General features: G+C 41.8%; 1 protein-coding gene across 6 annotated transcripts in view; it reads left to right on the top strand.

Moving 5' to 3' along the window:
• SEC16B (SEC16 homolog B, endoplasmic reticulum export factor) overlaps positions 1-14,014 on the top strand; it is a 236,747-nt gene that overhangs the window by 130,179 nt on the left and 92,554 nt on the right. For all 6 annotated transcript variants that reach the window (XR_012231401.1, XM_073571295.1, XM_073571294.1 and 3 more), the window contains 3 exons: positions 7,033-7,108; positions 8,112-8,765; positions 12,591-12,661. Coding sequence is in view for 5 of the 6 variants with exons in the window: in XM_073571295.1 (XP_073427396.1) it covers positions 7,033-7,108; positions 8,112-8,765; positions 12,591-12,661 (801 nt within the window). In the remaining variant the exon portion in view is untranslated. The remainder of the gene's footprint in view (positions 1-7,032; positions 7,109-8,111; positions 8,766-12,590; positions 12,662-14,014) is intronic.

The raw sequence follows: 14,014 nt of genomic DNA, 5'->3' as shown, positions 1-14,014 counted from the left end.
CACTGGATATAGAATCGTGAGTATCTGTGGGGGAGGGGAGTACTACAATGTACTTCAATTACTTTTTGGGTTCTTCTCCCCCTTTTTGTTAGGGTGCAGCTGCCTAGCCCCACATAACCTCGGACTGTGCAGAGCCAGAAGTATCTGTAGAGGAAGGGTACAGTACTATGTATTGTAATTACAGGCTGAGGTTCTTTTTCCCCTTATTGTTGGGTTGCAGCTACTTGACCCGTCATTAGCTCAGACTGTGTAGAACCATGAGTACACTGTGCATAAAATCTGTCAATCAGTATTATGGGGGCTGGGATAGACAGAGGACTAAATAACAGGAACCTGCATATTGACTGTGTAGAACAGTGAGTATACTGTGCATAGGCAGAAAGCTGACTAATCCATAGTAGGAGGTGGAAATAGATAGAGCTCATGAATACTGAGGAACTACATAGCTGGAGGCTTTCATTGAGAGGACTAGCAGAGCTGCAGAAGATAAAAGTGTTTTATCAAAACTACAGCTGGAAGCCCTGTAAGTTACCCAGCAATAGAATCAGGGTCTCTTAAGGTACTGTCACACTTAGCGATGTACCAGCGATCCCGATCAGTGATATGATGCGGTCAGGATCGCTGGTGCATCGCTAAGTGGTCGCTAGTGAGCTGCCACACAGGCAGATCTCACCAGCGACATAGGGAGTCGCTACTTACCTGTCAGACGCGGCGATCCTGATGTCCTCCCGCCCGCGTCCATGCGTCGCTCGTCGTCACAGCAGGAAGCCCAGCAGGAAGCCGACGACGAGAAACGGCCCAGGACGTTCTCGCGCGATCAGCGATAACCTGCGGGGGAGCCGGTCGGAGGTAAATATTAGACATAGCGATATCGCTAGCAATATCGCTATAACGTCACAAAGCCAGTGACATCGCTTAGTGTGACAGGCCCTTTACTTTACCCTGCCCTCAGATGGGACAACATAAATCGGATTGCAGTTTATCTTCAATTGGTACAAAGTAGAATTAATAAGCTGTCCCTGCATCCACTAGGGCCAGTTTCAAAGGAAAGATATGTTTTGGAAACTGGAAGGCCAATAGAAATCCATACAATCAAAGGGAATACGTATGATCTCCAAATAGAATCCAGGACCTCAGTCATGCCAGGAATTTCTATCATGAGAAATGCTTTGTTGGACCAGCTTTATAAAGAATCTTATTTACAAAGCTCCATTGGTAAAAGAGATGCAAATTAACTCTCTCCGAGAAGAGAAGGACACTATCTCACAAGTGCTACCTGGTGGTGGTGTATATGGCTGAAAAGATCAGGCCAATTATACAAGAAAATGATTCACCGCAGTACCATAAACCATATTCCATACTGGTTCTGTTATCTATAGGAATGGAAACTCTGTCACCTCTGTAATTGGAAATAAAGTTTTCTGTGACAAATATTAAGTTCTGTTTTTCTATTGTATCAGATATTTATTTACTGCAATAAAATGCAGACTAAGGTCTCTTTCACACGTCCTTTTATTTCCGGTACCGGAAAAACTAGTACCAGAGATATCCGTGTCCGTGTGTGTACTATGTGTGGCAACCGTGTGCCGCATCAGTATCACACAGACAGCCGCCGGGGAAGAAGCGCTTCAGTAAGCGCTGTTCCCCGGCGGCAGGTGCTGAAGCCGGCTGTCATCATTCTCCTCTGCTCGCTGGTAGAGCAGGGGAGAATGATGAGAGGTGGCTTCTGCACCTGCCACCGGGGAACAGCGCTTACTATAGTGCTTCTTACCCGGTTGCCGATGCGTGTCACACGGAGGACATCAATGTTTGTTCGCCATGTGCACGTGTTGCTGTCCATGCTGCTGGCAAAAAACGGACATGTCAGCGTCTTTTGCCCACAGACGCACGGTCCGTGGAAGCACACTGACATGTACACAGACCCATTCATTTGAATGTGTCTACGTGAGTACGTGTCTCCGGTACGTGTGAAAACTGTCACCACACATGCTGGAGACACTGATGTGTGAAAGAGGCCTAATTATGTAAAAATCATACAATGTGATTTTCTGGATTTTTTTTAGATTCTGTCACTCATAGTTGGAGTGTACCTACGATAAAAATTACAGACCTCTCAATTCTTTGTAGGTGGGAAACTTGTAAAATCGGCAGTGTATCAAATACTTTTTTTTCCACTGTATTTGCCAGGATAGAGGACACATATATATATATATATAAACCAGGATGTTGGGCTCTGGTCCAAATCTTGCATCGGGGCCCATCGGACTTTAGTTACACCGCTGGTGGTGACTGTTCATGTGTGTTACTGCTCTCTATGTAATTGGTGAAGATAGCGACGTACTTGATTCTGGTTTAATAGACAAGGAACAGAGTATGCACGTTGTGATAAAACACTCCGGGGTCACCTTTGCTGGGGTCAAAGGCCACGTGGGTTTAGCATGAAACTCAGGTGCACAGCCGGGATTCGGTCATACCTGACGCTGGGTCAGGTTTATTTCAGGTGAAAGCAAAACATACAGGAAATAAAACATAAAACAAATCCTTGCCTGTCCGGCACTGACTGTTGCGACCCAGGGACAAACCCATACACATTACCTCTGCCCCCCCATAATAAATCAACTCAGAAACCAAATGATGGGTGAAGGTCGGTCACAGCTTTAATAAATGCTTTGTTAAACAACCATATTGAAGGCACATAACTTTTCTTAACACGCACTTGCCGCAAATGCCCTGCTCCATATCCGCAGGCAAGTCAGCCAGCAAGCCGTAATTCCGTGCCATTCCTTCTTTTACCGCTGTGACTTGTAACTACAAAAACAGAACAAAAGGAACATTAATAGTACACATAACAGGGAGGGAGGGTGGGACAAGCACTTCCAGGATGTGCTTCCAGGAGGAAAGAGGGAGGGCGGCCTCAGATGCACTGCTATATATCCCACAGGAAGGGGCTGTGCTAAGCCCTTCCTCCTCCTATTGGTCCCATAATTTTTAACCCCAACCCCACCAGAACGTAAGTGGGCAGAACCAGACACTATGATGGAAGGGGAGGGGAAGAGAGGCACAACAGTCAGTGGCGCTCTCCTTAATCAGTGCAGTGCCAGCCAAACTAAACAGGGTCTGTACTAACTACCAACTGGAGGGCTTCTCCCAGCCAGCCAAACCAGTGTTACCGTAAGCACAGCTTTCACTCACAAGTGTCGCTCACACAGACATGCTCTCTGTGTTGCCCAGGCTGAGCAACTAACACACCACCTCGCATCCTTTTATATCCGCTTCCCATTACTCATTAGTCACCAGGTGAGATACTGACCAGACTAGGCCACATAGGACAGGTATCTGGGCGAGATATACCTGCCCTCATCCACTATTCCCCCATGATTCTCACAACGTCCACCACTCCATATTTAAGAGCCCGATTCTTCAGATCAATGGGGACCTCACAGTTGGACCACCACCGAACTGCAAGTTATCATCTATTCTACGATAGATTTAAATTCTGTCTTTTATTCTGGTTTACCATACATTACAGTACTGTCACACTTAGCGATGTACCAGCGATCCCGACCAGCGATATGACGCGGTCAGGATCGCTGGTACATCGCTAAGTGGTCGCTAGTGAGCTGCCACATAGGCAGATCTCACTAGCGACATCGCTGGGGATGGGGATCGCTACTTACCTGTCACACCAGGCGATCCTGCGTCCTCCCGCCCGGCTCCACGCGTCACTCGTCATCACAGCAGGAAGCGCCGCAGGAAGCTGACGACGAGAAACAGTCCTGAACGTTCTCGCGCGATCAGCGATTACCAGCGGGGGAGCCGGTCGTAGGTAAGTATCAGACACAGAGATATCGCTAGCAATATCGCTATAACGTCACAAGTTATAGCGATATTGCTAGCGATATCTCTTAGTGTGACATGCCCTTTACTTCATGCAACCCTTCTTCTGGTACTGGGCCAGATCTTGAATTTGGGCATATGGATGGGCGCACTGTGTAGTATCACTACGAGCATCGCAATTATAAATCTAAGGCACGCAGACAGTCTGAGCTAATAAAAGATCGTTTCTTGTTGTTTGTGTCATATGTTAATCACTGAACGCGCTTCTCACAATACACTGGAAAGCTGTAAAAATGACTTCGTGCAATGACGGCTTGTTAAAAACAGAAAGATCACCCTTAATGTATTGCTAGAAGTGATTGATGCTGATTACTATAGGTTCTAGTGCAATGCGGCCATTAGTGTTCTCCCAGTTTATGCAGGTTTCTTGCAGATGCTGTAAATGGAGTCGAGAAAAGCAAGCCATTTAACAGACTCTTGGGAAAAAAAATTTCTAGCAATTTTTTTTTCCGGCACTTTAAAAATGTTCCCACCAACTTTTGTGACTCTAAGACAAAAAAAAGAAAGAAAAACAAAAAAAACCAACACATTTCTGTTTCGTAAAAATGGTTTTCGTTCCCTTCCATCATCATTTTTCCACCATCTGATATTCTCTGTGGTTCTGTTCTCAGCTATAAAAACCTGAGATTGTGCAAGGGCCAGGGGTCCACGTGTACTGAGAGGATGTGCTTGTAATTGGCACGCCGTATCACAGACTTTTCCTTGCTTTCGGAATCAAGCAATTACAGAAGCATAAAAGGGCCTCTGACAGGAAGCTCAGGGACAGTAGGTGAAGCGGTTTCAGTGGAGGCCGCCACAGCTACACAGCTATATTGAAAGTCTTAGAGAAGATTTGTTCTGAGTCTCATCTGGACCAATAGAATGAGATGTTTGTGTTTCAGGATGCGAAACAAGCATTATACCGAGCTTACACTCTGTTTCTATAAACCAGTGCTCCCCATCTAATTAAACTGCATATGAACTCTTTTTAAATGCTTCTCTCGGAAAGACAAAAAAAATTGGCGTTATTCATAGCTGATATATGTTAAACTGGAAAATATATTTTATATGCAATTATCACACACACACTAATATATATGTATCCATATCTAGCTTTACATTATATATACAGTGAAGGAAATAAGTATTTGATCCCTTATTGATTTTGTAAGTTTGCCCACTGACAAAAACATGAACAGTCCATAATTTTAACGGTAGGTTAATTTTAACATTGAGAGATAGAGTTAATGTAAATTTATTTGCATTTTGCAGTGAGAAATAAGTATTTGATCCCCTACCAACCATTAAGAGTTCTGGCTCCTACAGACCAGTTAGACACTCCTAATCAACTCTTTACGTGCATTAAAGACAACTGTCTTACATAGTCACCTTTATAAAAGACTCTTGTTCACAGACTCAATTAATCAGTCAGACTCTAACTTCTACAATATGGACAAGACCAAAGAGCTTTATAAGGATGTCAGGGACATGATCATAGACCTGCACAAAGCTGGAATGGGCTACAAAACCATATGTAAGACGCTGGCTGAGAAGGAGACAACTGTTGGTTCAATAGTAAGAAAATGGAAGAAATACAAAATGACTGTCAGTCGATATCGATCTGGGGCACCATGCAAAATCTCACCTCATGGAGTATCATTGATCATGAGGAAGGTGAGAGATTTGCCTAAAACAACACAGGGGGAACTTGTTAATGATCTCAAGGCATCTGGGACCACAGTCACCAAGAAAACCATTGCCAGCACATTTCACTGTAAAGGTTTAAAATCCTGCAGTGCCAGTCAGGTCCCCCTGCTCAAGAAGGCACATGTGCAGGCCCATCTGAAGTTTGCCAATGAACACCTGGATGATTCTGTGAGTGACTGGGAGAAGGTGCTGTGGTCAGATGAGACAAAAATGTAGCTCTTTGACATTAACTCAACTTGCCGTGTTTGGAGGAAGAGAAATGCTGCCTATGACCCAAATAACACCATCCCCACTGTCAAGCATGGAGGTGGAAACATGTTTTGGGGTGTTTTTCTGCTAACGGCACAAAACTAATTCACCACATCAATGGGAGAATGAATGGAGCCATGTACAATAAAATCCTGAGCGGCAATCTCCTTCCCTCAGTCAGGACATTATAAATGGGTCATGGCTGGGTCTTCCACCAAGACAATGACCCAAAATATACAACCAAGGCAACAAAGGAGTGGCTCAAAAAGAAGCACATTAAGGTCATGAAGTGTCCTAGCCAGTCTCCAGACCTTAATCCCATAGACAACTTATGGAGGGAGTTGAAGCTCCGAGTTGCCAAGCGACAGCCTCAAAATCTTAATAATTTAGAGATGATCTGCAAAGAGGAGTAGACCAAAATTTCTCCTGACATGTGCGCAAACCTCATCATCAAGTACAAAAAACATCTAACTTTTGTGCTTGCCAACAAGGGTTTTGCCACCAAGTATTAAGTCTTGTTTTCCAGAGGGATCAAATACTTATTTCTCACAGCAAAGTGCAAATAATTGTATATAATTTATACAATGTTATTTTCTGGATTTTATTTTTGATATTCTGTTTCTCAATGTTAAAATTAACCTACCCTTAAAATTATAGACTGTTCATGTCTTTGTCAGTGGGCAAACTTATAAAATTGGCAAGGGATCCAATAATTATTTCTTTCACTGTATATATGTATATTGCAGGGATTTGATTTTCTCTCTCTAGTAGGCATTAGGCATTCACCTTAGGTAGCATTCACACAGGCAATGCAGTATTGGTGTAGACAGATGCAGTTTTTATTATTCATACACAGCTGAGCTAGCTCCAGCGCCATTAAATCGACCATTGTACCTAGCAACCAATGATACTAGTGGTTCTCTTCACACGGTCTGATCAGACTCCTCTCAAACAGGGATTCTTGCCTGTCTGTCTGATCTCCAAGACATTCTGATCAGACTGTATGAAGCACAATGCCACATTACGGTAAACCTCCTCAGTGGGTCCCTAACCTAAAAGATATGGCTCCATTCTCCGACCACCTGCGAAGCAGCAGCTCACCCACAGGGAGAGCGACCTGGTACCTGACAGCACCCATGCTACAAGGGTATATTTTAATTGCAGATATAAGTTACAATTTGTTTTTTGTTTTTTCTTTAGAAAAACTGCACATCAGGTACAAATAACCCTGTCATCTCTGAAGGCCAAGGAAGCAATACAGCACCTAACACTACAGGTGGGATTACACTGCTAGATTTCTGACCTTAATGGGCATTGACCTATGATATAACCAGTTGATCTGTGCTCGTTTAAGTAATGCCAACCATGTAAGGACCAAACGTTTGTTAATTAGAGCATTCAGTCCCCAAACTGTTTGCATACCGTTGACGATACGCAATGGGTTTTTGACAATGAGGATATTGATGCCACATTATTGATCCAATCAGTCGATAACGAAGTCCTGATTGTTTGCTGCTCATCGGCTGATCAGTATTGGTATTTTTGCACTGGCCAATGAGCAAATGATCATGAACAATCTTGTTTAGATGACTGTTAGCTCATGTAAGGAAGCCATGTAGGGGTTTTCCCTGCTTTAAAAGTTTTTGTCAAAGTGCCCAAGGCTAGGCAAGAAAAACGAAGTCCATACTCACCTGATATCCTATTTACATTGCACTTATACTAATATATGCTCTGGCTCATTGTTTTGGTTTTGTTTCAGATTTTTTGTACTTTGTACGTACAGGGGCATGGCTCCCCTTATGGGCTGTCCATTTTGTTTATATAGCTTCCCACGGACAGGGGGTTGTACAGTCTGTTCTGGGTTCTGCTCTGCCCTTATTTATTTGGACATATGCTGACACATGGTGAGGTGAACTAAAAGACTTAGGTACCATTCCGATTGGGTACACCTTGTCGCGGTTGGATGGCTTTTACTCTATTTTGATCAAAATAGTGTCAATTAAGTACCCTATTTTATTTACATATACTATTACTATTCACCTTGTTTATTACTATTCACTTACTTTTTACAGGATATTTGATCATTTTGTTTTTATCTTAGGTTCTGTCTGTTAAATGCCCACAGTGTGAATGTGCACCTATGCATTGCACTTATACCAACATACTGTATGCTCTGGCTCAATTTTATGTTTTTTGTTTTTTTTCAACTTTTTCCATTGGTATAAATCAATAAATGCAATGCATTTTCTTCCAATAATTTGCTTCATGTCTCCCCTTAGAAGTTTCCACTTCAAATGAAGCTCAACAATTAAGTCAAGACCACAACACAGGAGCCAATCTACCCGATACAGGAGCCTATGTAGTCAACACAGGAGCCAATGTACACAAGACAGGAGCTGATCTAAAAGATACAGGAGCTGATCTACAAAATACAAGAGCCGAACAACCCAATTCAGGAGCCGATCTACACAACACCGAAGTCCATCTACACAACGCAGGAGCCCATCAACACAACACAGGAGTCCATCTACACAACACAGGAGCCCATCTACACAACACAGGAGCCCATCTACACAACACAGGAGCCCATCTACACAACACAGGAGCCCATCTACACCACACAGGAGCCCATCTACACCACACAGGAGCCCATCTACACCACACAGGAGCCCATCTACACCACGCAGGAGCCGATCTACACAATACAGGAGCTGATCTACACAATGCAGGAGCCAATCTACACAATGCAGGAGCTGATCTGCACACTACAGGTGCAGAGCTTGGCCGTGCTGGCAGCCAGCCTCCTCAGTACACACATCTCCAGCATGTGGAGCCGCAGCATGAAAATACTTATGAATGGGGTGTTCAGCAACCAGCACCAGTCTCTGAATTATCCTCTGACTACAACACCTATGATGGGTCACAGGAAAAAGGTAAATTGTGCAGGTCTTTATATGACCAGTTTAAAGCAAACCTGTTACCTCATGAAACGCTATTTACCTGCACTGTCTTACTGGAGCAGTGGCGACAGGGAGACGTTATATATTTTCCCAGCAGCCGCTCACTTCCAGTCATCGGGGTGGATGCAGGGAGCGGATACAGTGACCACTCAGTACACTATCACCGCGGAACACAATCACTGCCTAGCATTTTGATTGACAGCCTGCACCACACACATAAGTTGCACACACACACACTGCACATCCGGCTGCCAATCAAAGTGTAAGGGAGTGATTACAGTGCTCCCTGCACCGTCCCGATGACTGGAAGCGATCAGCTGCAGGGATGATAAAACTTCATTTTCTCACTGTAGCTGCTGCAACAGTAAACCAGCTAGCCAGGGTTTAAATGCTATTAATCTGCAGATTATCTCCACATCTGCAGGTTAATAGCGTTTCTCAAGGGAATAAGTTACCTTTGTGAAATTGATTTAAAAATCCTTGACTCGTCCTTTTTGGACTTGTAGTATGTCGTCTTTCTCAGTTATATTGATTAAATGCAAAGTTTTTAGAAGATAATTTTTTTTAATGTTGTAATAATGTTATTTTTTTATTTTAATGAAACCCTTATTGATGGAGGCCATATTGGAGGCACACAGTTTATTTTTGTATTGTCTATATAGACAGTGCAGTGGGGTGTTTGGTCATATGGGCTCTAAAAAGGGAATGAGTACAATTTCTGACTGTGGAGTGGAGAGAAAACTACTAAAGTGGTCACACCATTTTAAGAAAGAAAACGTTTGAATGGATTCACCACTTTATCTTTATTTTATTTTTTTATTGTTCTGGACTTTATCCTTGATTGTTTATCCTTAGGACAGGTCATCAATGTCTGATGGGTGGAGATGAGATGAACTTTGCAATTTACCTCATATTAAAAATCTTCTCCATTCTCAAGAATGGATGGATTTTTAATTCCAAAGTTTACTGCTCACTGCCTAAGTTACTGGCCTCCACTGCTTTCTGTCACAGGTGGCCAGTCTCCTAGGTATAGAACACGTGCTTGCAAGTTCTTTCCAGTATAGATTGCAAGCACTGCTGAAAAGCTGGATCTTTCCAGCTCCGGTGCCTCTGCCCTCCTCTGCTGCTGCAGAAGAAAAGTTACCTCTGCTAGCAGCATGAAAGAACACACAGTTCAGACCTGCATCTGACCCATGCTGCTTTTCTGAACTGTCAATCATCAGGAGTGCACTGCCCCCAGGCAAGCAGGAAGTCAGGAGGCAGAGGCGCAGTGTGCTCCTGAAGACACGTATCTTATTTAGCCATTTCATGGTTGCGTTTGTTTCTCGAAATGCTGAGAATATTATAAATGTTCATCACAAAGCATTGATCTACCATGCTGTTTTACTGGATAGAGTTACCATCAAGATATAGGACATCTAGTTGACAACCCAAGTGGAAATTGAAGTGTTGGCCACACTGGTTGTCAGATAGCATTATCCAGAAACAGATTTATCTTACAGATAACTGAACAGACCTCTTCAGTTCTTGACAGAGGACATCTTTGTATGAAGTTATTATGCATAATGTTATTTACTCCATAAATATGTAGTTTAGTTCTTCCTGATGAGAAAATCATGTTATTTGCATGCCAATGCCTGTTAATGTGGTAAAGAAGTGCTTTATCTTGTCGGCACTCGACCATAGAGCCGCACTGAAGAGCTGTTTTCAGCTGCGTTGAATAGGACTAGACAGATGCATTGGCATTGATATGCATTTCTTATCTCTGAACTCATTTCCGTCAGTCACTTTCATTGCTCCCGAGAACAATAGGTGGGTGCTACTAATAAGCCAATAACTTGACCCATTAAATGAATAGAGTAGAAAATACCAGCAGGTGAGAATGTAGTGCTTCTCAAATGGTAGGAGTTAAACGTGCCTCCTATGGAGTCTAAATGGACCCGCACATATCAGAAAATATAGGAACGTCATTTATGACATAGCTAAAAACATTTCTCTACCTTCTTAGAATACGTTATAAACAGTGGTTGTCCTTTCCCAGCCTGTCATGCATTCATTTACTCTCAAAATATCCGTGAAAGGCAAACCATTGAAGTCCCCAGGAGGGTCGGGTGCTGCCATCAAAAGACAAGCAGAAACATTTTTATTATATAATATATCAATAGTAATTGAAATTTGATGTTTATCCTTCTGATATGACAGCAAACAATTGAGCAGGAAATACAAAAAAAAATAGTAAGTATAGACCCTGATCAGAGTATTGCATTGACTTGTATATCTACCGAAAGGCACAAAAAGAGAAATTATAGACCTCGGATCAACCTATTGCATTGACTTGCATATCTGCAGAAAGGCACAAAAAGAGAAATTATAGACCCCGGATCAGCTTATTGCATTGACTTGTATATCTACAGAAAGGCAAAAGCGTAATTATAGACCCGGATTAGCGTATTGCTTTGACTTGTATATCTGCAGAAGGGCACAAAAAGAGTATAGACCCCGGATCAGTATTGCATTGACTTGTATATCTACAGAAATGCACATAAAGAGTAATTATAGACCCGGATTAGTGTATTGCTTTGACTTGTATATCTGCAGAAGGGCACAAAAAGAGTAATTATAGACCCCGGATCAGTGTATTGCATTGACTTGTATATGTATAGAAAGTCACAAAAAGAGTAATTATAGACCCCGGATCAGTGTATTGCATTGACTTGTATATGTATAGAAAGTCACAAAAAGAGTAATTATAGACCCCGGATCAGCTTATTGCATTGACTTGTATATCTACAGAAAGGCACAAAAAGAGTAATTATAGACCCGGATTAGCGTATTGCTTTGACTTGTATATCTGCAGAAAGTCACAAAAAGAGTAATTATGGACCCGGATCAGTGTATTGCATTGACTTGTATATGTACAAAAAGGCACAAAAGCTGCAAAATCGCTAAGCACTTTTAGTGTGGCCTAAATAGGACATTCATGCTCCTTTGTTAATTAATTTTTAATAATTAGGTAATTCATAAACATTAGAAATATGTTAAATTATACAAACGTTCACATGGATTGTATTTTATTCAATATTTGCTGTAGACAGATGTTCCCCTGTGTGGTTTATTAACTTCTTCAGGGTTTGCCTATTTTGGGTCTTAAAACATTACCTGTCATTTGTGTGGTAATTAAAAAAAATAAAAAAAATAAAGCATAATCCTTTCTAGCATGTTACCTTCTCTATTCTACCACTTTTTATGCCTCTTTTTTTTGCTATGCTTCCTCTCTGCACAACCTGCAGTTCTACCAAGAATAGTAGATGAGTACTATGGAAGCTGAGCTGCCAGTGGTATCGGCTACAACTTCCCTTTCCCTAGTTGCCATGATGCAATGCTAGCATTAGCGCTGCTGATATACTATAAGAAACAAAGAGGCGAGTAGAATACTGGCGGGGAGAGAAATAACAGACAACGTTGGGATGAAGAGAGAAAGGGAGAGCACAAGTGCTAATGTGCTGTTGGAAACAAGTGGGCATATTGACAATAGGTGGGGTAAGATATAGCAGAGGCTGGAATGAAGGGATAAAAGTAGTGTAGAAGTGCTAATGTGCTATAAGAAACAAGACAGCAAGTGGAAAACATTTGTTGGCAAAACCACCTTGGTCACTTGATACATTGCTTTTTCCTAAAAAAAATTAAAAACAAATTTAATAAAAATGAAATAAAAATTATTAAAATAGAAAATTCTTAGCTGGTGTATATACTTATAATGCATTTTCACTGGTTTCTTCCCTCCCCACCTGCATATAGAAAGCTTGGATGAGATCTCCGATTCCCCTTCTCCGAGCAGCAGTTTCAGTAACAATGCTCTAATGATGAAGGTAAGATAATTAAGTGGAGTTTATTTCATCTCTACAGTCTCTTGGAGTTGGAAAAGACCTTGTATGTCTAGTGTGTATTTCTTGATTAAGAGCTGAATTAATCAGTTTGGATGGACTTAAAGCAATGTTTAGAGGAACTTTAATGAAGAAAAGGGCTGGTGGGAGATGCCTTCAGGGCATTTACCAGAAATGGAACGCAGGTCTCTAACACTGGCTGGTAAATAGAAATGTTGCCAAGAATATGCTATGAAATTATATTCTTACGCAAAAATCAACTGTGTTGAGTATTTTGGAAAAAATCCAGTAGTGAATGGAAATTTTGTTCTAGACAAAGTAGCAATACCCATGAGGAACCCTACAACTTCAGATACACCGGATCCCATTTATTTAAAATGTCACAGACTGATTTCTTGCATAGATAGGAAGCGGGGGGGGGGGGGGGGGGGATAAGCATTCCATATTTCGTATATTTTTTGGTTACTTTCCTGGACTTGTGACCTAATGTTTAATTTGAACCAGATTTACAAAAGGCACCATTTTCTGCTTACTGTCAAACTGCTAACAGTCAGATCAGACCAGTCATATATTAGGATGATTTACCCATCCTAGTGTATTTTATATTTTTTTATTTAGGAAGCGGGAAGAAAAAAAGGATAAGCATGCCATGTTTCGTATATTTTGGTTAATTTTCTGGGCTCGTGGTATAATGTTTAATTTGCGCACCAGCTTTACAAGGGCACTATTTCTGCTTACTGTCAAACTGCTTGCAATCAGATCAGACCAGTCATATATTAGGATGATTTAGCCTTTCTAATATATTTTTTTTTTAATTTTTTTTTATTGATCAGTTGATCGGACCAGGAATATCAGATCCCAGGCAAACATTCAATGTTGCCATCAGCTTCTCATTGAACCTACAGTGGCCACTACTTGCTTCCATGACATTTAAACAACCTAATAAAGAAATAAGAGTTGTATAAGTAAAAAATAACACTTCAAAGTGTTTTTTTCCTCATGGAAAGTCATATACAGCTTTTCACAGAATTTTTAAATTGTTTATTTGCTTGGTAAATGCAAAGTTAAGCCATTTTCTTCATTGTTTTTATTAAAGGGAATCTGTCACCCCATTTTTTGAGTATCAGCTGCCGGCACCACCATCAGGGGCTTATCTACAGCATTCTGTAATGCTGTAGATAAGCCTCCGATGTAACCTGAAAGATTAGGAAAATGAGTTATATTATACTCACCCAGGGGCGGTCCGGCGCCTCCCATCTTCTAACGGTGACGTCCTCTTCTTTGCTGCTTGTCGTGGCTCCTGCGCAGGCGCACTGCAGGACTCTGCTCTGCCCTCAA

Source organism: Dendrobates tinctorius, unplaced genomic scaffold (assembly GCF_039654945.1).
Source record: "Dendrobates tinctorius isolate UK_male_01 unplaced genomic scaffold, ASM3965494v1 ptg000029l, whole genome shotgun sequence".
NCBI classification, from domain to species: Eukaryota; Metazoa; Chordata; class Amphibia; order Anura; family Dendrobatidae; genus Dendrobates; species Dendrobates tinctorius.
Note: the sequence above shows the minus strand (reverse complement) of the source record. Positions and strands in the feature narration are given on the sequence as shown.